General features: G+C 33.4%; 2 protein-coding genes and 2 long non-coding RNA genes across 7 annotated transcripts; 3 read left to right on the top strand and 1 right to left on the bottom strand.

Annotated features, from left to right (window-relative positions):
* The first annotated feature begins 594 nt into the window (after positions 1-594).
* LOC136068194 (uncharacterized) lies at positions 595-7,658 on the top strand. Its single transcript, XR_010629606.1, has 2 exons — positions 595-989; positions 7,546-7,658. It is a non-coding gene; the product is annotated as an uncharacterized LOC136068194 (long non-coding RNA).
* A 283-nt stretch (positions 7,659-7,941) lies between these two features.
* Positions 7,942-8,962, top strand: LOC111985413 (late embryogenesis abundant protein At5g17165). The gene is made up of 2 exons (XM_065775014.1): positions 7,942-7,964; positions 8,416-8,962. Coding segments are annotated over exons 1-2 (267 nt in total). The 5' UTR covers positions 7,942-7,962; the 3' UTR covers positions 8,681-8,962.
* A 586-nt stretch (positions 8,963-9,548) lies between these two features.
* On the bottom strand, positions 9,549-15,991 carry LOC111985412 (pentatricopeptide repeat-containing protein At5g42310, chloroplastic). 4 transcript variants are annotated; one of them, XR_010629603.1, is made up of 6 exons: positions 15,684-15,981; positions 14,403-15,593; positions 11,829-11,981; positions 11,599-11,670; positions 11,265-11,513; positions 9,549-11,084 (listed from the first exon to the last, which is right to left on the bottom strand). XR_010629603.1 is itself a non-coding variant. In XM_065775013.1 (4 exons), the coding sequence occupies exons 1-4, from the start codon at positions 15,573-15,575 to the stop codon at positions 11,400-11,402; spliced, it is 1,512 nt and encodes a 503-aa protein (XP_065631085.1). In that variant the 5' UTR covers positions 15,576-15,981; the 3' UTR covers positions 9,549-11,399. The 4 variants fall into 4 exon arrangements, 1 of the variants encoding a protein (XP_065631085.1); XR_010629605.1 differs by lacking the exon at positions 15,684-15,981 and having other exon boundaries at positions 14,403-15,078; positions 15,204-15,309; XM_065775013.1 differs by having other exon boundaries at positions 9,549-11,513; positions 14,403-15,981.
* Positions 15,992-19,679: 3,688 nt separating this feature from the next.
* Positions 19,680-21,914, top strand: LOC111985410 (uncharacterized). Its single transcript, XR_002880036.2, has 3 exons — positions 19,680-19,914; positions 20,160-20,342; positions 21,561-21,914. It is a non-coding gene; the product is annotated as an uncharacterized LOC111985410 (long non-coding RNA).
* Positions 21,915-25,206: the final 3,292 nt, after the last annotated feature.

The following is a 25,206-nucleotide window of genomic DNA, read 5'->3' as shown; positions in this document are numbered from 1 at the left end:
TATTTAACATAAGATTAAATAAAAAACTATGCTATTGGTAGGCTCATATAAATAAGTAAAAGTGCAAGAGATGAAAATTGTGAATTAGAATGTAAAAAGTCTTAAAACATTAAATCAAAGGAAATAAAGAATGTTTATTTTTTTAATTTGAAAAATCTTAAAATATTGAACTAAATAAAACAAAACAAAACAAAAATTAATATTTAACTTATTCTTATCTCTAATGTAGCACTCGAGAATATTTAAATTCTTTTATCCTTGTTAGATTTACAACTTTTTATATGCGCCGGTGGATTAAAAAGAAAAAATACTTTGAGTTTTGTTTTTATCCCCGTTATATTTACAACTTTTTATATGCGCCGGCGGAATAAAAAAAAAATACTTTGAGTTTTGTTTTTTGCACTTGAATATATAAATATACTCCTTAAACTATTGAAAATGTACATAAAACATTTTCAACACTTTAAGGAGGAAAGGGTAAAATGGATATTGTGGGAGTAACGGAAACGGAATATTGGAAGTAAAGAACAAATATTCCGTAAAAAGTAACGATAAAGAAAAAGAAGAAAAGAAGGCTGGCCGAGTACCGTTTGGTACTTAGCTAGCGTACGGGGTAGGTGGTCACCAAGGAAAAAAAAAAAAAAAGAGTGATTGTTGGGGAGCAGTTAACAACGCACCCAAATTCCATGTACAAAACACAACACAACACAACACAAACACCCATTAACATTAACATTATTTATACATATAATAATACATTTCTGCCTATAAAAACAGCTTTGGCCTTTCCATTCCCAAACACGAAACACACACACACTTCTCTCTCTTTTTCTCTCTATCTCAGAGTCTCAGTACTGCTTTTGCCTTTGTCATTGTATGGCAGCCAATTCGAATAGCCGAGGGGTCGCTCTAAGCCTGGGCAAGCGTGTCGTCAATCGGATCCGAACTTCCAACTCCAACTCTCGCGATCCACCTCTTACTACTCTCAGGTCAGTTTTTCCACTGCTTTGATTTGTTTTTGGTATATATATGTTATCTCCGTGTATCAGTGTCTGGAAAGTTAGAAAATGTTTATTTCTCAACTGTTTTTTTATCATAAGAGGTAACGTAACTGTCATAGAGTTAATCTTCTTATATTATGCTGCCATTTCCTAATTACTTTCTTCCTACAATTGTTTTGTAGTTAAAAACAATAATACTAATAATAATTATTTATAAAAAAAAAAAAAAAAAAAAAAAGCCCATTTAGAATTTTTGTGCATGAGATATCTGGGTAGTCAATAATTTTGGGAATTTTTTACCTCAGGTGTTGTTTTATATTTCAAGAAATTAAGGAATTATTTCACTTATTATTATCGGTTTTTGGATTATGTATTTGTTTGTTTCCTATCCTAATATTCTGAACGGTGGGTGAGTTTTTTTTTTTTTTTTTTTTTTTTTTTGTTCAGCTTGATTGTTTTCCCTATATATCATACTTTCACCTTCCTCTTCTGCCATCTGCCATCTGCCATCTGCCATCCGATCTATGATCAGGAACTTCGATTTTTTTTTTTTTATTAATTTTTTACCAAATCCAGCAGATAGACTTTATCTTACTGTTATATAAAATATATATATATATATATATATATTTATTGTGTTATGGGAAACGATGAAAACATAAATAGTTTATGTTTTTTTTTATTATAATGTATATTTTGGTAGGATGCGCCCGGGGCGGTCCAATCGGTGGCGGGGGTAGATAAGGACAACCACCCCAACGTGGTCTGTACCTTATTTATGTAGTGATTCTAATAGTAATAGTAAAAAACGAACAAAAAGCCAATGAACCGTACAGTACATGGAAAGGTCTTTTGAGTAATTCTCCCATTTATTTCCACAATTTTTGTGTGTGGAAATCAGCTTAGGAGGACTCCACTTTACAATGTTTTTTGTTTTGTCTGAAATTTTGTTCGGTCTGTTTTATTCTCATAGTCATTGCATGACTACTATTTTACTTTTAAGAAAAAAATTTTAAAATGGTAAAAATACAAAATTCATCCTCTAAACTTCATTAGAATATATTTTGAGTCTCTAATTTTGCTTTTGTTCAATAAGGCTTCTAAATTTTATAATTGTTCAATCAAAACAACGTTGTTCTGATAATTTCAGAATATTTAATAAATTGAATTATCATTTCAAAACTTTTATTTTTAAAAAAAAGTTATAAAAAAAAAAAACCCAGAAATTGTGAACTAGGCTTACTAGAGAAACAATTAGTGGGATTGTGTTGCATGTTGCTAGAGGAGAGAGATCAAGTCTTAAGCATCAATTACTATGTGATCTAGCTTCAAACTAAGGTGGTATATCATGCATTCGGTGTATATACCTCCTCTCTTACATGGAGTTAGTATACCAGCATCCGGTGATTGTTTAATTGTTTCATAGATATTGTATTTTATCCTCTAGATTCTTCAATAAAACAGAAAACCATGGGATTTGCCCATGGTTTTAACTGGACTAGCCGTTTTTGGCCTTCAACTAGCTTGGGATGGTCAAAATTAGGCACTTCGACATTATTGCAGAGTTTAGGGGGGTTTGGGTTTTTATTTTATTTTATTTTATTAATGTTTTATTAATTTCGAAATAATAATTTTATTTATTAAATTTTCTTAAATTAGCAAAATGATGCCGTTCTGAATGTGTCTTAACTTATCAGCTTAACTTATCAGCATGACTATTTTTTTCATTTGATAATTTTTTTTTTTTTTTGACAACATAAATTAGATGTACGACCATGTCATTAAGTTAGTGATTCTTTAAATTGATAAAACCACCTACTTTGCAAGTTAAAAAAAAAAAAATCAATCACTCAAAAAAGAAGTTAAAAAAAATTCAAGTCAAAAGTCTTATAGTTGCTAGTAGTTCATTCTATATTTTATAGCCAATACCCATCGTGGCCATGGGTGATGGGTGGACAATGGGCATCTTTGATCTGGGGTAGACTTCATCAATGACTGTGCAAAATTTTCCTATATGTAAAATATAAAGAATAAGTCAATACTCGATCTAGCGTTGAGTTCTAGATATTTTACTTTTTTTTATTCAATGAATTACTCTTTGCATTCGGTTCATTGAATATCACCCTTCTTTGTTGTCTTGGCTGTTGGTTTCAGAGTTTTCCAACCCCAAGAATAAGACTCAAGGTTTGTCAGTGAAAGCAAAAGAGTTTATTTGCTATTTGTAGATTATTAAATATTTAAAAAAAAAAAAACTTTTCTTTTTGAGGAAAATCCTATGAGGACAAAATCCAAGATAGTGGGTCTTACCCATTTTCACTTATATTCGTGAAATTTGATAACAATTTAGTATCTATTTAACGGGTTAAGAATTTTTTCAAAAGAGATACCAAAATATTTCAAAAGATATTTTGTACACAAAAGCAAGTGTTCTAATTTGAGTGGTATATATATAATGTTATCCAATATTCAAATTCTTGTAAAAGAAAAAGTCATTTGGCATTACTATCATGTTCAAAGATTTATTTGAATGATTTTGGTTTATAAATTATCTTTCAAATACATACAAAAATGGTTGAAATTTTGTCAACATTGATGAATGGTGCCCATCATAGATATCACATTTTGTTAGGTTGACTTGTGCTCCTGCATGTCTAAACGAATTAATGATAATTTATGACACATCAAAATAATAATAATAATGTGAGTTCCAGTTAACTCAATTGGTAAAGTCTCTGATGATTATATAAGAGATCTGGGGTTCAATCCCCGCCTACACCAAAAACTGATTGGTGTCTTGAGTTGATGATAAAGAGCTATCATTAAGAGCAGACGTCATAGGTTGAAACTATCTCAAAAATAATAATAATAATAATTCATGCGTGCACGTTACCATTTCATATGCAACCTGATTAGCTGATTTTACAATATTTTATATCGATTACTGAGATAAAACCTTGCAAAACAAACAAAAAAAAAAAATGGATGAACAATATAATATAATCAAATTGTTAGAACTATATATCTTATTTGGCTGAGATTTTTTTTTTTTTTTTATAATTTTTATTAAGAGTTTAGGTGAACTTCTAGCAAAATCAATGAAATTATTATGCAACTCATGACTCTTGTTGTGGCCTTTTCCACTATAATACATATCTAGAAAATTTTCAGTCTGAAAGTTTAATTTGGAAGCTCGAACGGATCCAAACTGAGCATATTTATCACGTTTAGAGACTTAAATTTCAATACCAAGTAGTGTGGTGATGTGGTCACCTCATTGCATTGTCTGCACTCACAATTTTTATAATTAAGATACTCCTGTTTATACTCTATACCCTACATGGCAATTTTGTCTCCAAAATTGATTATGGAGAGGTTGGTCCCTGAGGCAGGCTTTATGTCAAGTGTATGTGTATCCATGTCACAGCCTATACTCATTTTCCGTGTTGGTGATAAAGGTACCACATGTAATTGTGGAGGCCATCCTCCAAATTAAAGAGCCATTTATCAGTTTTCGTGTAATCTTGTTGTCCTTTAATTTCCCCTAAGTTTTTATCTCATAATGATAGTGTGTCTCTATGCCATTTTTTTTTTTTTTTTTTGCCAAAGTGTTTAGGTGTAACTATAAGAAAATTTTCTAAATTATAATTTAGGCTTTTAGATTAGATGAGCGAATTATAGCATCATGATAGGAATTCTATGGATATATTTGTTTATGCAATTATATATTCGCTTCTAAAGATAGCATCTTTAAAGCCTTCACCACATCACTTTCATTTATCCTCATTTTTATTTAATTGTGGACCTCTTGCTTATGAATTATTTTTATGGGCTAGGTCTTGCATGTGATCATGTGACCTTACAGTTGACATCATTTTTTTTTTTTTTACGTTTGAGGCAGTATCTCTAGTATATAGTATAACAACTTAATCATGTGATGAGATGGCTTAACAATTGAAACCATTATTTTTCTTTTGCATTTTCCTTAAGTTTCTTTTCAACTTTATAATATTTAGATAGTAACTGAGTTTGCCTACCGTCATACCGTATATGGTAAGGACTTCTAGAATGTAATACAATAATTAAGACCAAGAAAAAAAAAACACAAAATTAAAATGGGATAAGAATCAAAACAAAAAATAGTTGATTTTGACAATGTTATGATCAATTGGTCTAATATTCTTTATGATCAACAAATCAGTAAATTTAGAAATTTAAGGGACACCAAATTTTTTCAGGAATTGTTGATGTAATTTATTATTGTTGATAACTTTTATTAACAAATGCCCTCCTAAGGGCAGGAAAAGTGGTCATAGTGAACTAAAAAAAGTATACAATTCTTAGTTTTTTTTTTTGTATGCGTTCTTAAATGCATCGCATGAGATATATGCGTTTTTAAATGCATCGCATGAGACAGATGCATAAGATACTTTATCGATTAGCTTATCATTTTTGTGACACCAAAAGTCTAAAGGGCTGAGATGCTTCTGTGACAACAAAATATGGTCACAGCAGATCGAGTGGCGAGAAAATCTCTCAATCGCTCACTTTGCCTGCCTTCACTTCACAATTCACATCACACTTTACTTTGTCTGGTCAAGCAAAGCGTAGAAAACGCGTAAAACCAAAAATTAAATAAGAAAAAAAGTGGTTGGGTCGGTTTGGTTGCCAAGTCGTTATCTCATTGTGATTAACGGGTCATATGCTGATCACGTGACTACCATCCTCATTCTTCACTTTGAATATCTTCTTTTGTTTTGATAGGATAGCTTTGAATGTGTCTGATGAAAGGTGAAGGGTAATCCTTATTTTACCCCGAACACAGACAAATGCCACGTTGGTATTGGGTTACACACCTAAACCACACTCGTCACTTTCGAGTTGGATAATTGATGATATATCTAAACTTAGATAAACATTGTGTCGGAGTGCTAATTGGAGCAAATATAGAAGGAGAAACCTAGAAGGAAGCATAATACCTCGTGGAGAGTGGGACAGGTTATCTTTTATCTTTTATCGTTTGCACCTACATTTATCTTTTATCTTTTACACCTACAAATGATAAGGACAAGGGTATTGTGGGAATTTTGTCTATTCTTTGGAATAGACTTTTCTTTTTTTGTGTGTAAATGCCATATATACCCCTCTAGTACGTGGTGCCACCTACTAGAGGATGTGATGTCATGTCAACAAGCCTATTCTTCTACTATGAAAAAAAATATATATAAATATATATTTATAGCATATCTGATATATGAATTCACCCTCTCACATGAGAGTCAGTTTCACAAGTGTGGAACTTATCTCCATGTGAGAAGGTAGGTTCATGTATTAAATATGAGTTTTACATGTAAGTTTTATCCTATTCTTCTACTATGAAAAAAAATATATATAAATATATATTTATAGCATATCTGATATATGAATTCACCCTCTCACATGAGAGTCAGTTTCACAAGTGTGGAACTTATCTCCATGTGAGAAGGTAGGTTCATGTATTAAATATCTTTGAATGTGTCTGATGAAAGGTGAAGGGTAATCCTTATTTTACACCGAACACAGACAAATGCCACGTTGGTATTGGGTTACACACCTAAACCACACTCGTCACTTTCGAGTTGGATAATTGATGATATATCTAAACTTAGATAAACATTGTGTCGGAGTGCTAATTGGAGCAAATATAGAAGGAGAAACCTAGAAGGAAGCATAATACCTCGTGGAGAGTGGGACAGGTTATCTTTTATCTTTTATCGTTTGCACCTACATTTATCTTTTATCTTTTACACATACATATGATAAGGACAAGGGTATTGTGGGAATTTTGTCTATTCTTTGGAATAGACTTTTCTTTTTTTTGTGTAAATGCCATATATACCCCTCTAGTACGTGGTGCCACCTACTAGAGGATGTGATGTCATGTCAACAAGCCTAATCTTCTACTATGAAAAAAGAAAAATATATATATATATATATATATTTATAGCATATCTGATACATAAATTTACCATCTCACATGAGAGTCAGTTTCACAAGTATGAAACTCGTCTCCATGTGAAAAGGTAGGTTCATGTATTAAATATGGGTTTTACATGTAAGTTTTATGTGTAAGACTCACATGCTGTGAGAAACTAAATGCAGACACTTGCAACATAATATACTCTCCGCCAACGTCCATCTTCCATCTCAGAGATTCTATTGATTTTTTTTTTATTATTATTATTTTTCTTTTTTGGGAAGCATTTTTTTTCTATCTTTTTTGCAAGGTTATCGTGTGTGAGCTTAGCATATGTCATCAGTTACATAAGATCTTAGATATTATATGATGATTGTGCTCTTTACTAAAAAATATCTAATATTTTCAGTTGTATGTAACATCACACTCCCACACGTTGTGAGCATAATAATACTACACGTATTCGAAACACTGGATATGTTCTCTACACTGATTAATCTCAGCTTCTTTGTTAGCATCATTAAATTTCATAGTGTATTACAATATCTTATCAAGTACTGATTGTTGTGTAACTACTCATAATGAGTTCAGGAGGGCTGCACACACCTCAGCGTATGACAAGAACCCGGAAGACCACACCCCCCTGAACGTAGTCCCAGACAATGTGATACCTCCCCACTCCGACAAGTACTGGGAACCGCACCCTCAAACTGGGGTCTTTGGACCGCCTGCCGGGAAAGCCTCAACCGCAGGCGGCAACCGCACTGTGAATGGTGGTGAGGACTCTGTGCTTGAGCAGAAGGCCTGGTTCCGTCCCTCTGGTCTGGAGGACTTGGAGAAGCCTCTCCTAATCTTCTACTATGAAAAAAGAAAAATATATATATATATATATATATTTATAGCATATCTGATACATAAATTTACCATCTCACATGAGAGTCAGTTTCACAAGTATGAAACTCGTCTCCATGTGAAAAGGTAGGTTCATGTATTAAATATGGGTTTTACATGTAAGTTTTATGTGTAAGACTCACATGCTGTGAGAAACTAAATGCAGACACTTGCAACATAATATACTCTCCGCCAACGTCCATCTTCCATCTCAGAGATTCTATTGATTTTTTTTTTATTATTATTATTTTTCTTTTTTGGGAAGCATTTTTTTTCTATCTTTTTTGCAAGGTTATCGTGTGTGAGCTTAGCATATGTCATCAGTTACATAAGATCTTAGATATTATATGATGATTGTGCTCCTTACTAAAAAATATCTAATATTTTCAGTTGTATGTAACATCACACCCACACGTTGTGAGCATAATAATACTACACGTATTCGAAACACTGGATATGTTCTCTACTCTGATTAATCTCAGCTTCTTTGTTAGCATCATTAAATTTCATAGTGTATTACAATATCTTATAAAGTACTGATTGTTGTGTAACTACTAATAATGAGTTCAGGAGGGCTGCACACACCTCAGCGTATGACAAGAACCCGGAAGACCACACCCCCCTGAACGTAGTCCCAGACAATGTGATACCTCCCCACTCCGACAAGTACTGGGAACCGCACCCTCAAACTGGGGTCTTTGGACCGCCTGCCGGGAAAGCCTCAACCGCAGGCGGCAACCGCACTGTGAATGGTGGTGAGGACTCTGTGCTTGAGCAGAAGGCCTGGTTCCGTCCCTCTGGTCTGGAGGACTTGGAGAAGCCTCACGCTCTCTGAGCGCACATAGAAATTAAGAAAAGTACTAAGCTAAGATCCGTCTCCATAATATTATTGACGGTTAACTACTATACATAAATAAAAGTATAGGCATAGGCCTAAGTAGCCTATACAGTACTTGGCTATGTTCATAATATAGCAAGAACTAGAGAGCTGGGAGTGAAACCTTCTATTATATTTGAGACTTACCTATCCTGTTATTATGGACCTTGATATGTACTTATTGCTGTGGCTTATGTTTTCACAGTACTTTGTTGCTATAAAAGGCTTGGTTATGTTTAATTGCTTGTCATCTTCGCTTTATATATATATATATATATATATAGATTATGGCCATATAAAGGTACATTTTCTTTGTACATATCTGCAAAGTATGTACAAAATTTAGCCCGAAAGTTTGCAGCCATATAGAAGTGAAACTGCACTAAATTGTACTTTATTCATAGATATTAGCGTACTATAAAGGTACATTTTCTTTTCTGTACATTAAAGGTAAATTTTAACATTAAAAATTTTAGGGTAGTCAATAAAGTTAACTTTTTGCCATTTTTTTTTACCAATTTTATATAGTGCAGAGCCAATAAAGCCAACATTTTGAGTTTTACTTGTTACTTCAGTACTATTTTCAGTCATCTCATCAATTGATACCAATTTTTTATAAGGTGAACTTCACAATTAATCATCCTTAACAGACACCTGTGCCCATTAACATTTCCCAAAATTTTATATTCATTTATTTTCCACCCTTCTCTTTCTTCTTTCATTTCCAAACTGACTCTATACTACCACTTCTCAAACTTGAACAAAACTGTGCATGAAAGTGATGAAACAAAGAGAATTCCCATAACAGTATCATATCACAATTAGATTGAGGAGTGAAAACCATTTGTATGGAGTTAAGAGAGTTCAGACACATTTACATGTATTTTGGAAGATAAATGGGTAAGTAACCTGTAAGTATCAAATCATTTAAACCCACCCAAAACAAAAGCATATTCTAACTTGACTGATAGGACAGCATAATAAGGGATGATATCTACAACTCTTGACATTCAAATGATTTAGTTGGGTTCCTCCAAAATATAGCCTAAATTAACAATAATGTTAAATATATGGCATGGCAATTGGTCTAGGAGATTGAAAGGAACCACATTCAAATGCTGCTAACTTTGCTCCATTCGCTGTAGAGCAGTCAGAGTAGCGTACCTCCTTTTTTTTTTTTTCTTTTTTTCTTTTTTCTTTTTGAGAAGGTGGATTGATCTCATCTGAAAGCTCCTGAGCCATGCTGTTTTTGTTCAATCTGCTGCTTCATAGAAAGACCAACGGTCGACAGCACATAGCATTATTATTAAATTAATCCGCAGGATCTCTCTAAGAAAATAATTTTTACTCCTATCAAATCAGTTGTATTTCCATCTCCAACCACCAATGCATGCCTTGGGCCAACACTACATCAAAAGTTCATGCAGTCATTCCAAAAGCCTTTAATGTTCACATACCAAATCTAGGTAGTGTAGATTTACCTAAGCACATGTTAGTCTATTCCTCACCTCCTTAATCTGATCTTTACCCACCAAAAAATTTCTTACTCCATAAAAACGAAATGCTTCATCTACTGCTTCTACCTCTAAGGCAAGGCAAGCCAACAAAAATTCAGTCATCAAAGTAGAGAGTGATTACTCTCAAGTTAACATAGTAACTCACACTCTTCTTTTTTTGGTAAATAACTGGTACTCTTCATTTCTCAAAAAGATAAGAGAGCTGTTGGCTTAACAGACCCCAACCCAACATCACCCATTATATATGTCAGCCCAATCCAATATATACATCTTCCCTCCCCTTGGTTGCCACTCCAAATGTAAGAGAAAAGACTTTTGCCACCACATCCATCAATCTGCAACAATCTAAGAATCTTCAATGTTCAGCACTTGGATAACCTCATTTCCTTTCTCTTTTTTTTTTTTTTTTTTTTTTTTTTTTTTTTTTGAGCTGAAAAATCCAGTTGAAGTAACCAATGCATAATAAAGGCCCGCATCTGTGACAGACAAACATGGGTGACCCTTCTTGCAGTATAAGGACTAGCTTGTATTAATTCTCCAGGGCCAAGAGAAGGGAAGGATTGACTTAAGCCCCCAAGTTTCCGGCTAAAAAATGTATAGGCAATATATGGATGGTTGAGAGCCAGTCATGGAAACCTCAGTATGTTGTCAGTCAAATAAAAAATGATACACCAGAGATGGGAAAAATTTGTCAGAAGATCCTCTGCCAAAATAATTCCTGATGCCTGTTATTTCCACTACTAAGCAACATTTGAATGCTCTCAAGTCCATTTGTGAACAAGGTTTTGAAGTCCCAGAGCAAATATTTTAAGTTATCACACCAAGTGTCAAACTCCCCACTCAGTCTGAAAATTTATATAACAGCCATGTAAGGACAACAATCAGCAAGATTCAAATGCAAAACCAAGGCCATTAGGTTATAAAGTCATTATAACAGGAAGTTAAACGCTTATAGGAAACATGAACAATCATCAGCCAAAAGCATATCTGTGACATCCTACAATAAGAGGAAAAGAGGAGCGCACCTCAGCTCAAGCAAACGTTCATTCCATGTTGCAAAAGGACTGTGATTTAAAGGTGTATCATGTGTCATCCAGAATATGATAATTTCCACACCTACCAAACATGAGCACACTGACCACACAAGACTGCAGGCCAATCTAGTACTTATATGGTCTCTGTTCAAGGACCATTAATGCAGCTTGTAACATCTCTCTTGCCTTCCTATCTGGAGTACATCCAGCATATTCCATTTGCTTGTATATTTCAGGGACCTGGCCAACAAACCATTACATGAATTAGGCCAAGAGATACAGTAGAACACATGTAACCTTGTAACCATGTAACTAGAGTACCTACCTTATCAAATTTCCTTGCCCTAATATATGCCTTCATAAGCGTACTATAGGTAACCACATCAGGACTAATACCCTTCAGAAAATATAAAATAAAATAAAATTACCATTAGAAACAGCATAAAAACAAAAAATATCTTGAAGAATGAAGTGGAAAAGGAAAATGCAAGAGTCTATAAAGTAAAAAAGTCTCGTGTCTAACCATATACATGTAATGCAAAGAAGATGGCTTACACTTTCTTTCATCTGATCATAAATTGATAATGCCTCCATATGTCTCCCAGCGATACCAAATGCATTGATCAACACATTCAGCATTATAATATTTGGCTCAATCCCCTCTGTTTCCATGAGCTGAAGTACCTTAAGTGTCTGCTCACATAATCCCTGCCAAAAACAAAAGATATAACTCAGCAAACAAAGTTTTCACTTCTGAATATCATGTGTTTATCCATGAATTTTTTTTTAAAAAAAACTAAGGGTATCACCAAATAATCTTGAAAAAGTAGCAAAACTTATTTGTAGTTTACATATCAATCTTGAGTTGTTATTGTTTACTTTGTCATCTTTAAATAAATATGATTATATGAATTAGAAGTACATGCCTACTGTTGTCTTTTCTTTTCTTTTTTTTCCCCCTCCTTGCATAAAACACTGGCAATAACTGACTTGGCTTTTCACAGGAAATCTATCCCTCCTAGAGACTTAAATGTACGACACTCCTAACAATTAAAAACAAGCTAATAACATTGAGGATTACAGATACTATTCTACTAGTATATGAGTAAGTGCTCCAAAAAAAACTGACATGCTTTGAGAAATAGCAAGGGCAATTGTGTAAATGGATACAAACATTAAGGATCTTCCACTGTAACTGGTAGCAAAAGTTGTTGCAGGTAAGTCATTTCCCCTCTCCTGAAACAATGCTTAGCAAGAGCCAAAACTACCATTAGGTTTTCATCATCTTCTCAGTTTGATAGATTCCAAAGTATTTACTAGACATTATCCTAGTATGCTTAAAAAATGCGAAACTACAATATTGATCCCTTAAGTTTATCCTGTGTACGTAATTGGTCTCTCAAGTTTGAAGCGAGCATAATTAATCCCTCTTTTTAAAACTGAGTTAAATTAGTCCTTTTACTAATTACCGTCAGTGGTATTACTTACGTGACTAACGGAACAATGACTTGACATTTTTTTTAATGATGTGGCATTTTTTAAATAGATGAAGGACACGTGTAAGTCAAGCAATCCAAAGGCTAAAAAAGAACCCGCAAAGCAACTTACTCTCTCTCCGTCTTCCTCTCTCTAAAACTCCAGAACTGAGTCTCACTCAGTAAATTGTCTTGTTCCCTCCTTCACCTCATACACAAAGATGGTAAAAATCCATAAAGCAGTGCACAAACCTCCAGTACTATAGCAATTACTGAAAAAGTCCACTATCTCCATTACTCTCTCCGTCTAGCTCTCTTCAAAGCTAAGCATCAGACACTCCAAGATCAAACCTTACCTGAGAAGATTGGTGCTTGCCGGAGAAGAAAGAGCAAAATTGGAACATTGGATCAGGGAAAGGAAATTGAACCCAAACCCTCCACCACTCAATCATAAATGGTTCCACAAGAACACCAAAGCTGGTAAATCCTAGTCTATAGTTGTTTTGGGTTTCAAGAAAATATAAAAGCTTGGTTTAAAATCACCTAAAAAAGAAAAAGAAAAAATATTCTTACAGATGAAGGGGTTCCATTGTAAGTAATAATGCCCAAAAGCCCAAAAAAACTAAATATAAGATTCAAACAAAAGTGAATTTGTCTTTGTGTAGAAGATGACAGAAGGAGCAAGACACAATTTAATGACAAAGAGAAAACATCTTTGATGCTCAGTTCTGGAGTTCTAAAGAGAGTTGAGAGATAGAGAGAGACGGAGAGAGAGTAATGGAGAGAGAATGTAAGAAAAGTTGCTTTGTGGGATTTTACTTACACGTGTCCATCTATTTAAAAAATGGAGAAAACAGGAGGGTAGTGATTGGGAGGTGAGCTTGTCCCATAATTTTTTAATTAAAAAAAATGCCACATCATTAAAAAAAATGACAAATCATTATTCTGTTAGCAACGTAAGTAACACCATTAACAGCAGTTAATAAAAAGACTAATACAACTCAATTTTAAAACTTGAGGCACCAATTGTTCTCGCTTTAAACTTAAGGGACCAATTGCACACATAGGATAAACTTGAGAGACCAACATTGTAATTTTGCCCTTAAAAAATTTCAACCTAGGAATTTGGAAGCAAAGGCCTTAAATATTTCAGATGGAGCAATTTTCAGAGTATATATCATTAGGAGGTCAGCACCACTTGTGCAGCAATACAAATGCCTGAGAATAGCGAGCTGAATATAGCAAATTAAAGCAGCCACAAAAGCAAAAGTTTAGCAGTTAAAGTGGTAGGTTGAAATGTTCTGACAATGGTGATCATCTGGGGGGAGGCTTCAAAGCTCTAACATATATTGATATATTAAAGGAGAAAGGTTTCAAGAATTGCTACATATGATGACATATATAATAATGAAACACAGATTGCAGAAGCTGCTAGGCTTGATGCCATACTATCATGATTTAGCTTGTGACATCTGGTGAGCCCAGATATTATAAAAAGAATGAAGAATCTTTCTAAAACCATGAAATGTAAACACACCCCCCCCCCCCCCAAAAAAAAAAAAAAAAAAAAAAAGTCAACAAATAAATAACAATTATACAAGGAGATAATAAAGAGAAAGGAAGCAGGAAACAATGGGGGTGTGGAGCAGCAGACCTGCTGAGCATAAGCATTTGCTAAGACACAAAAAATGCTAGCTGAAAATTGAACACCTTCTGACTTTAGAGCAGATATGCACTCCCCTGCATCAGCAAATCTCCCATATTGCCCATAAATATCAACCAAAACTGCATAAATGGCGCCACTTTTTTTATATCCTCTGTATTTCATAGTCTCAAAATTCTTCTTTATCACATCCCACTTTCCCTGCTCTCCCAAACGGCTAATAATGGTAATGAAGATCTTTGGATCAGGATATAACCCTTGTTCTAGCATTTGGGTGAACAACTCAAGGGCCTTAGATAAATTCCCAACCTTACAATGCCACCTGATCAAAGAATTCCATGTTGTTATATCAGGCCTTATACCTTCTTGTTGCATTTTCTCAAACACTTCCAAGGCTTCATCCAAATCACCATATTTCCCAAACGTATCTATAATGCTGTTATAAATCTGCTTGTCTAGTGACATCCCCATCTCCCTAATCTCTTCTACAACACCCATTGCTTTCTTCCACATCCCATTATCCCTGTAAAGACCAATAACCTTACTATACACAAATGAGTTCAGTTGAAACCTCTTGCGCCTCATTTCGTTAATTATTCCCCAAGTATCTTCCAAACGCCCAGCATTTACATAGTAATCCAGAAGAACCTCATATGTTTCTTGATTCCTACAAATACCCAAATCGTCCATTACATCTAATACCTTAACTGCACCTCCTAGGAGCCCTTTCTTTAAGAAAACTCTAAGCAAAACATTGTACAAGTTCACTCTAGGCTTAAACCCAGAACATACCATTTCCTGGAAAACTGCTTCAGCTTCCAAAGTCCTTCCTATGCTTCCAAGAGCTTCAATCAAATGGGTGTAGGATATCAAGTTGGGATGAAGCCCCGAAGCCTCCATCCGAGCGAGAAGAGTCATAGCCCTGTCAATATCTCCCACTTTGCAACAATCACATATTGTGTGGTTATATAGCTCCCAAGAAAGTTCCTTTCCTTTTACAAGGCTTTCTGGGGACTTTGTATCCAAGTTCTTTTTGTCAAATGCTCTTAAACTTACTTCTTTGACACCCTTGTTCAGCATGGAAAGATTAGAGGAACTAAACAAAAAGAAAGAAGTGACACCACGGGTGGATGATAGTGAAAACAACACCATCACCATGAACATATCATATATCTTCTATTTCTGCAACACAGGGAAAAATTAACTCAAGATAAGAATTCGAACAAGAGATATGAACCAGGAGATTTATATTAGTAGGAGTGAAAAGTATACATATGACAAGTGCATATTTATTTGGTAAATCTAGAAGCAGCATTTTTCTTTTTCTTCTTTTCCACTCTTACAAATCATCTATACAAAGCAAAATTTAACAAAAGATTAGATATTCCTTTGAATCAATCATAACAGCAAGGGCCAAACAGTACGTCCAAGTGCCAATGATAAAGTCAGTTCAAATAACACTTGTACAAGATTACTCAACAAGGACCACAAAATATATTTTAAAAAACAAATAAATGCAGAGAACCTAAGCTATTTTACCCATTAGAGCACTGTAGCAGCAATGTCACACAAGATTAGCAAAAAAAAAAAAAAAAAAAAAAAAAAAAAAAAAAAAAAACAATATCACACAATCATGTGAAAACAAAATACCACAAAACAATAAAAAAAAGTCTACCTTACAAACACCCAAATTTCAACTTTTTTTTTAAAGGTTTCAAATCTAGATTTCAACTCTTAACAATAAATGCACTCCTAATTGTAACACTATATATCATCATAGAGAATTTACCAGGTGGGTTTTCTCAATTTCATTTTAATGTGTAAAAAAACACACAAAAAAAAAAAAAAATCAACAATTACTAATTAAACCCTGAATTCGGGCCTTCAAANAATACCTTAACTGCACCTCCTAGGAGCTCTTTCTTTAAGAAAACTCTAAGCAAAACATTGTACAAGTTCACTCTAGGCTTAAACCCAGAACATACCATTTCCTGGAAAACTGCTTCAGCTTCCAAAGTCCTTCCTATGCTTCCAAGAGCTTCAATCAAATGGGTGTAGGATATCAAGTTGGGATGAAGCCCCGAAGCCTCCATCCGAGCGAGAAGAGTCATAGCCCTGTCAATATCTCCCACTTTGCAACAATCACATATTGTGTGGTTATATAGCTCCCAAGAAAGTTCCTTTCCTTTTACAAGGCTTTCTGGGGACTTTGTATCCAAGTTCTTTTTGTCAAATGCTCTTAAACTTACTTCTTTGACACCCTTGTTCAGCATGGAAAGATTAGAGGAACTAAACAAAAAGAAAGAAGTGACACCACGGGTGGATGATAGTGAAAACAACACCATCACCATGAACATATCATATATCTTCTATTTCTGCAACACAGGGAAAAATTAACTCAAGATAAGAATTCGAACAAGAGATATGAACCAGGAGATTTATATTAGTAGGAGTGAAAAGTATACATATGACAAGTGCATATTTATTTGGTAAATCTAGAAGCAGCATTTTTCTTTTTCTTCTTTTCCACTCTTACAAATCATCTATACAAAGCAAAATTTAACAAAAGATTAGATATTCCTTTGAATCAATCATAACAGCAAGGGCCAAACAGTACGTCCAAGTGCCAATGATAAAGTCAGTTCAAATAACACTTGTACAAGATTACTCAACAAGGACCACAAAATATATTTTAAAAAACAAATAAATGCAGAGAACCTAAGCTATTTTACCCATTAGAGCACTGTAGCAGCAATGTCACACAAGATTAGCAAAAAAAAAAAAAAAAAAAAAAAAAAAAAAAAAAAAAAAACAATATCACACAATCATGTGAAAACAAAATACCACAAAACAATAAAAAAAAGTCTACCTTACAAACACCCAAATTTCAACTTTTTTTTTAAAGGTTTCAAATCTAGATTTCAACTCTTAACAATAAATGCACTCCTAATTGTAACACTATATATCATCATAGAGAAAATTTACCAGGTGGGTTTTCTCAATTTCATTTTAATGTGTAAAAAACACACAAAAAAAAAAAAAAATCAACAATTACTAATTAAACCCTGAATTGCGGCTCAATATTGCAAAATCCAACAATTTCAGCAAATGGGTCCTCGTCAATTCAAACAGTTATCATAAATATTATACCATAACAATTGTAATTTTGGGCTTAAGCTTAAAAGATTAAAGAATAAGGAAAACCAAAAAACTGAGTTCAGAAAGAGGCTAACTGGGATGAAAGAGCGTGTACTTGGTATGAATAAGGAAGTAAAGACAGGGCATGAATCAAAATGATGTACTGGAAAGAAGAAATGAACAAAGATTATATATGTTAAAACTTAGAAGGCTTAATGAATGTTTATTGGGTCAGTGCTCCAATTGGTGAAACATCAAGTCTTAAACACGAAATACCTGAAAGGTAAAACAAACTTACAGGTTTGGAGAAAGAGCAACAGCGTCATAAAGTGCTAACCTGCTATTATAGATGAGAAAAATAGTCCCTTGTCCCTACCATCACTAGACAAAACCAAGCAAATATTAAAAACTTGGTTGCGTCTGTTTTACAAAACACACCTGTGTTTCATAAAAAAAAAAAAAAAAAAAAACAAAACAAAAGCAAAAGACATTTGTGTTTTATAACTGAAAAGTGAAAACATGAAGTCGTGATGGATAAGGGAAAACGAGGGCACGAAAAAAGGACGAGGCTTAGTTATAGTATCATGGGTGTTATTTTTTAGATTTTTCTTTCAAAAATTTTTCATGTGATTTTTTTTCACAATAAAAATGTATTTTTTAGTTAAATAAATTAAATCTTAAAAGAGAAATTTAAAAAATAATTTGGTATTTAAGTTCTATCAAAATTATATACCCAAATCCACAATATTCTTTTAAATCTCCATGTTATTTTTTGGGCACTTTAAATTCACTTTTTTATCAGTTTTACTAAAAAATGCTATTTTCTCACACTAAAAAATTACTTTATCTATATTTATATTTATATATATCAAAACATTGAAACGCAGCATTTATTGTTATTGTGCTCTGATCAACAACCACGTCATTATCCTATTTTGTTTCCAATTTTCCTATATATTTTTTAAAACATTTTCTCATTTAATAAGGTGACTTAAAAACTTCATTATTTAGAAGTTAAAATATCCATTAACCATTATTTTTATTATTAATTTACCTGTAGGGTTAAGATTTGTGGCCCAAGCCCAAAACAATAAATTTGTAAAGTGTGTACGATAGAGCTAGGTTGATTGTGGAGCTTACAACAGTTGATCACAACGTCCAAGTATGAACCAGCATAAAAATATATGTAAAGATCAAGTTACAATTCTTGGTGTTACAATCTTTCTTTTTTCTTTTTTCTCCCCCCTCTTTCTCAAGAGTCCTTCTTCTTTATATAGTATCCTTCCCCTCATCCCCATCGTCCACTTGTTCTTCATTTGGGTACCTACTTGAGTGTATGTCATGTCATGTATCTTTTTTAGCTTTTTGTGAGTGACGGTAGCTGAGGTTACACTGTTCAGGAGTCTTCTCCACATAAATGTGGCCAGAAAAGTTGTTGCAATGTATTTAATACAGTGGTAGCAGCTTTTCCTTTAGATATTTCTTTGTTCTTATCGTCTCTAGATATATTCAGAACTTATCTTGATTATTGGGGTTACTAGAAAGACCATTCGGACCTTCCACACGTTTGATTAATCAATACTATTTATATCCGAGGAGTAGGACCTCTTCGGACCCCTGGTGACCTCTTCGGATTGTACCCCTCCTTCATTTCCGAGTATCCTTCTTCCAGATAGACTTTATCTCAACCGAATCCTTCTCTTCGGACACATAGTAGTCCTCAAATAGGGCCCTAAGCCCACTACATTAGATTGGGCTTCCCCCCCCCCCCCCCCACATTACCTATAAAAAAATTATTTTTATTGTTAATTTTCCAAAACTCTCCCTCCCTTTTATCTTTTCATCTCCCCACTACTTTTTATCTTAATATTATTCATTCTCTACCATTTTACCTTCTTTTATTTTGACTCTTCTTGTTCTTAACATATTACTATAAATTTGACATATTTTCTTTCATTTTATGCATAGTTTTCTTACGCAAAAAATAGGACAAGGATTTCTTGCAAACATGAGTGCAGGAAATCCTGCATACAAGGCAAGGTGTCAATTAATGAGAGTGACAAGTGTCCTAGGTTATGTGCAATGCACATGACCAGTTAACTCAAATTTGATGACTAACGGTGTTAGAATTTTGCTTTAGAACCGTTTGCTCTCTCTCTCTCTAAATCAAACGTTCTCTATCTTCGTCCAAGATCTCTCTCTCATCCTTCAAGCTTAGCCTAGCCACATCCACTCATTCCCTCTCCACCAGCCTCACTCCGCTGCGTTTCCACCTCTGTTTGCCGCCAAGAACCACCGCTTCAGCACCTTCTTTCGCAAAAATCTCTTTGGTGAAGACGAATACGACAACTCAGAATTTTTCAAGGTTTGTTACCTGATCATCTTCCAAATCCCTCGCTCTTATTTATTTATTTTAATTTACAAAATCTCCTTAAATCCCCTAATATCTTTGAGGGTTTTAGGATTTTATGTGGGTGAATCGTACAATTTTTTTTATATTTTGGAGATTTTAGGAGATTTCGTAAATTAAAACTTCTGCTTATACCAACAACCCATCAAAAATGATAGAATTCATTATAACTTTTATGTGGGTAACTAACACGTTTACAGTTAGATGTGGGCATGACCCAAACAACAGAAAATTCTGAGCTTTCTGAATTAAGTTAGTCTGGAGATGGTAAGAAAAAGGAAGTCAAAATGCCATTGTTCAATTTAAAAAGTGTTTCAGCTGCAACTGATAATTTCTCAGATGCAAACAAGCTAGGAGAGGGTGGTTTTGGGCCCGTTTATAAGGTATGGTTCAATATCCTTAAATGCAATGCTTAGGGGAGTGTACATAAAAGACTAGAATTTGCCATCTTAATACTCCTTAAAAAAAAAAAATTAGAATTTCCAGTTGTAATTTTTATTTATAAAGATTGAATATTGGAGCTTGGCCTGATCTTAGTTGAGTTCTATAGCGTAGAGTGCTGCTGGAATTGTGTTTAAGAGCTTATGTTTTTTGTTGGTTTTGGTTGTATAGTGATTACTGGGGTTAGGTGCTGACTTGTTGTAATGGGGGTTTAGTTGTAATCCGCGACTTTGTGCTACTAAAATGTTTCTGAGTTGATAAATTTTTATTTTTATTTTTATTTTTTTAATCATCCATTGGGTGTGGTTCTTTGGGCCTTAGTCTTAATCTGTTTTGTTGAATAAAATTTAAATGCTTTTAGTTTCAGAATATGAAATCTATGTGAACTATCATTGGGAAACCTTGACTGATTTGAATGCCTAATGTAAGTTTGGTAGACCTTGACTGACTTGAATGCCTAATGTAAGTGTGGTAGACACCAAATTCATGGTTTCAACTTGAAATAAGCTTTCATGCATGATTTTCTGGTAATTCATTGCTCGATTGCTAGAGAGTTATGGTCTTTTGGAAGACATAGTAGTGTTACTAGAATAACCACTCCCCTTTGGTTATATGGACAATATAGAGAACTTTGCCAAGACTTGAAAACTATTCAATGCCTTAAGACCTGCTTATGATGAGGCTATAGAATGTTGTAGTTTGATATTTATGCTTTATAGCTATAAATCTAGCTAAGCTATAGTACACATTGCATTATGTGTCTCATATTTTACACGAGCTAAATTAATGTGCTAAGTAATCTACCAATGCCATTAATTAGCTGTAGATTAGTGGGCTACGAATGATTGTAAGTTGGGATAAGTTAATGGTGGGGATTTTGAAGTTAAAGGCACATTTAGTTCTTTTGCTGGTTTCACCTATTTTGTAATAGGTGCAATTGATTTGTGTGAACAAGAAATGCGTAACATGTATGGATTTGGTAGTGTCTGGTTCTTTTTAGCTCTTTTTCTTTTGTTGATTTTGGATATGCAGGGAATTTATTTATGAAAATCTTTGTTAAAACTTAGAAGTTTTGAAGGTAATGCTTAGTAACTAATTTCTTAACATATTCAAGTATCTGACCTTTGGCTAACTTATATTCTCCTTTCTTTTATTCACAGAATGCAGTAGAGGAGACCATCATTCTTTAGAGGTTGGGCAGGATTAAGTCACATATGTCTGTAAAGAAATTGGCGTTGAAACCCTTTCTCTACCTTTCTTCATTGTGGCGATCTTTTTGTTTGAAGGTTACAAAGGGAGCTGTCGTTCAATTTTAGTTAAGTTTCAGATTTGACATATGCTACCTCCTTTCTAGTTTAATTTAGGTAATAAGGCGAAAGACTTTGCAGAGTATGTATTGTATTGTTGTATTGTCCAATTTTGTCGCATGAGTGTTCTCATTCATTTATTAAAAAACCTTTATATACCGTATAAAACCAAGAGAATGGAATAAAATATCATTATTCTTTTCTAAATATTTTAATATCTATAATGATGCTTGTGGTTTATCTTTTGAAATGTTACCAAGCCAATTATGGTAGTTTTGATTTCATAAAGATAGTAAGAGACTTTATCATCTTTAATTTGTATTTTTTTTTCCCTCATCAAAATTGGTAGACAACAAACCAATTTTAGTGACAATTGCAATCTTAAAACTCAACACATAAAAAAAAAATATAAAAAAAAGCATTTAATCTAAAAATGTACAAATTCTATTGAAATATATGCTTGGATTACAAAACCACAACAAGGGTTCTATTGAAATATAGACTTCGATACAAGTATATGTTTCAAGATTCTAGCACCAAAATACATAATTCTAGCAAAAAATGTAGGGAAAAGGTGTATGTTTCAAGATTCTAGTAAAAAAGGTAGGGAAAAAGTGTATGTTTCAAGACCAAATACTATGGTGATCTCACATGGTGCAACTATGGCAGCCCTTCCATTGTTGTCACTACCAATTCAATTCAGAAAAAGAGAGTTGACTGCTCAATTGGATCCCAAAAAAACCTTGTTCCAAAAAATTCATGAAGGCACCCTTTAACCTCTCTAAATATTTCATTGTAAAGTGGAGTGCCACAAAATTGGTACTACTTATCTGGTATTGGCTTGACACATTTGCAAAAAATTGTGAAAGAAAACAAGATTAAACAAAACAAAGTTATTAACCAAAAATTAAGAATTTCTATGATACCTGTCAACAAAGACACCTAGGGGTAAAAAGTTTTTTAAACAAAAAGGCATACTTATATAGACGACAATTTAAAATATTAGAAGCAAGAAAAATATCTTTACCAAAAATAAATTCAACCAGATAAAGAACCAGGTTAGCAAGGACCGGAAACAAAAAGAGAAAAAAGAAGTTAGTGTGAGTTCTCACAATGCATTATTTTCTATTGAAAATCACTAGCAAATTTATTCAATGTTTTGCTCCAGTTCAAGATGCCAATGTTTCCCCAAGAAAAAATTATACAACTCAAAATTTACTGTGAATGTACAAAAGCTTCAAAAGCTAAATTGCTTTTGTCAAAATATGTAAATCATTTTCTCAATATACCCAAGTTCTTTGAGTAAGCCAATCAAGTATAACAAAGATAGTAAGAAGAGAACCCAAGTTAACAAACCATTAGCTTATTTTGGACACTTATAAAACAGAAGAACCTATAGCTATGTACCCATAAGGGCCATAACAACAAATATGGGAGAGCTACAGTACTGATAGCTAGGTACAAAAATAATATCATTGTTTAGTCTATTTTTCTTTTATCCCACATAATACAGAACAAATTTAGCAACAAAAGATCTCACAAGAAAAAGAATCAATGTAACCAATGTTGACAAAAGTGGCATTAAAATCAGCACCATGCATTTTTTACTAGATTTCAGAAAAAATATAATCGTTGTCAAACATAGATATGTAATATTTACACACAACTAAATTTCAGAGAAGAATAATGGTTGTTGATAGCCATTGACAACCAAGGTCATTAGAATAAAAGTTCTGTGTGCTCCATGATCTATCACACCCTTTCAACCCCACCCTTCTTCAACTCAAATCTTTCAAACCCAATAAGCCTCAAAATCAACACCCACACCCCAACAAAGAGAAATTTTATTCGCATGGCAAACCCCAAAATCTCAAAAATATAAAAAAACTGTACAATTTACCCACATAAAATCCTAAAACCCTCAAAGATATTAGGGGATTTAAGGAGATTTTGTAAATTAAAATAAATAAATAAGAGAGAGGGATTTGGAAGCCGATTAGGTAACAAACCTTGAAAAATTTTGAGTTGTCGTATTTGTCTTCACCAAAGAGATTTTTACGAAAGAAGATGCTGAAGCGGTGGTTCTTGGCGGCAAACAGAGGTGGAAACGCGGCGGAGTGAGGCCGGTGGAGAGGGAATGAGTGGATGTGGCTAGGCTGAGCACGAAGGATGAGAGAGAGATCTTGGACGAAGATAGAGAACGTCTGATTTAGAGGGGGAGAGAGAGAGAGCAAACGGTTCTAAAGCAAAATTCTAACATCGTTAGTCATCAAATTTGAGTTAACTGGTCATGTGCATTGCACATGACCTAGGACACTTGTCACTCTCACTAATTGCCACCATGTCTTGTATGTAGGATTTCCTACAAACATGTTTGCAGGAAATCCTTGTCCCAAAAAATATTACTTCTCTCTCTCTCAATTTGTTTTTAATTTTTTTTTATTGCATCCAAACTTAGGTTGATGAATTTTTGTGTTAATTAGAATTCTATTTTGGGTTGATGTGATTTAGTTTTGTGTTTTAATTTGTTATCTTTTCTATTCTCTTTGATTATTAAATATTATCCTACTGCATTATACATATAGTATATAATAGTATAATGTTATTATATTATATAGAATGGCTTGGATAATTTGATATTTATTATTATATATTTTCTTTTTACTCTTTTTTCTTTTTCTCTTATTTTATTCAACATTAAAATTCAGTCACATCCTCTATGCTTATGCAGCACAAATCAATAAAATGGCTAGAGACACACTTGCCTTCCTTTACCATACATTAGGAGAATCAAATTGTGTGATAAAGGGTCATATAATTTATAATTTAGATAGCACTCTTTGAATGTGTCTAGGCCTATAGATTGAGCAATTTGTAGTCTTATAAGGCCATTGAGAATGGACTTTTTGAATCAAGACTAAAAAAATATGGACTATTATATATCATTTAGATAAAAACCTTTATCATAGATATATTAATTTTTTTGCCACAAATTTAAATCATGCAAACTTAATAATTTTATATTACGTGTTAGCATCGTGTCTGCTTCTTCTTCTTCTTCTCAAAAATACTTTGTATCATCTTTAAAGGATGTTAACAATATTAATCTTATGGGAAAAGTTACATAAAATATTGAGAAAAAAATGTTTTATATTACAGTCTACTAAAAATGCTTTTTTAAAATTTAAACCTTTCAATTTTCCATATCACTGGCATGTTTTACAGTTACTACATATGATAACTTAAGTTTTAATATTCTTAAGTTGTTTCAGAAAAAGAAAAAAAAAATTTAAAATGTCACAAAACATGAGTTCATGTAAGGCCATCAAACTTGATAATTTGCAAATGATGAAACCATTCGCAACAATATTTGCATAGTTATATAGTTCTAGGTAAAGCAATCAAGCAAACATTTAGTCTTCAAAAAACACATATTTATTAGTGGTTAAACGTTTATTTTGGGTAATTTTAACTTTTCATATAATTTTACTCTATTAGG

The sequence above is a fragment of the Quercus suber genome, unplaced genomic scaffold (genome assembly GCF_002906115.3).
Source record: "Quercus suber isolate HL8 unplaced genomic scaffold, Cork oak 2.0 scaffold_103, whole genome shotgun sequence".
Classification (NCBI taxonomy): domain Eukaryota; kingdom Viridiplantae; phylum Streptophyta; class Magnoliopsida; order Fagales; family Fagaceae; genus Quercus; species Quercus suber.
Note: the sequence above shows the minus strand (reverse complement) of the source record. Positions and strands in the feature narration are given on the sequence as shown.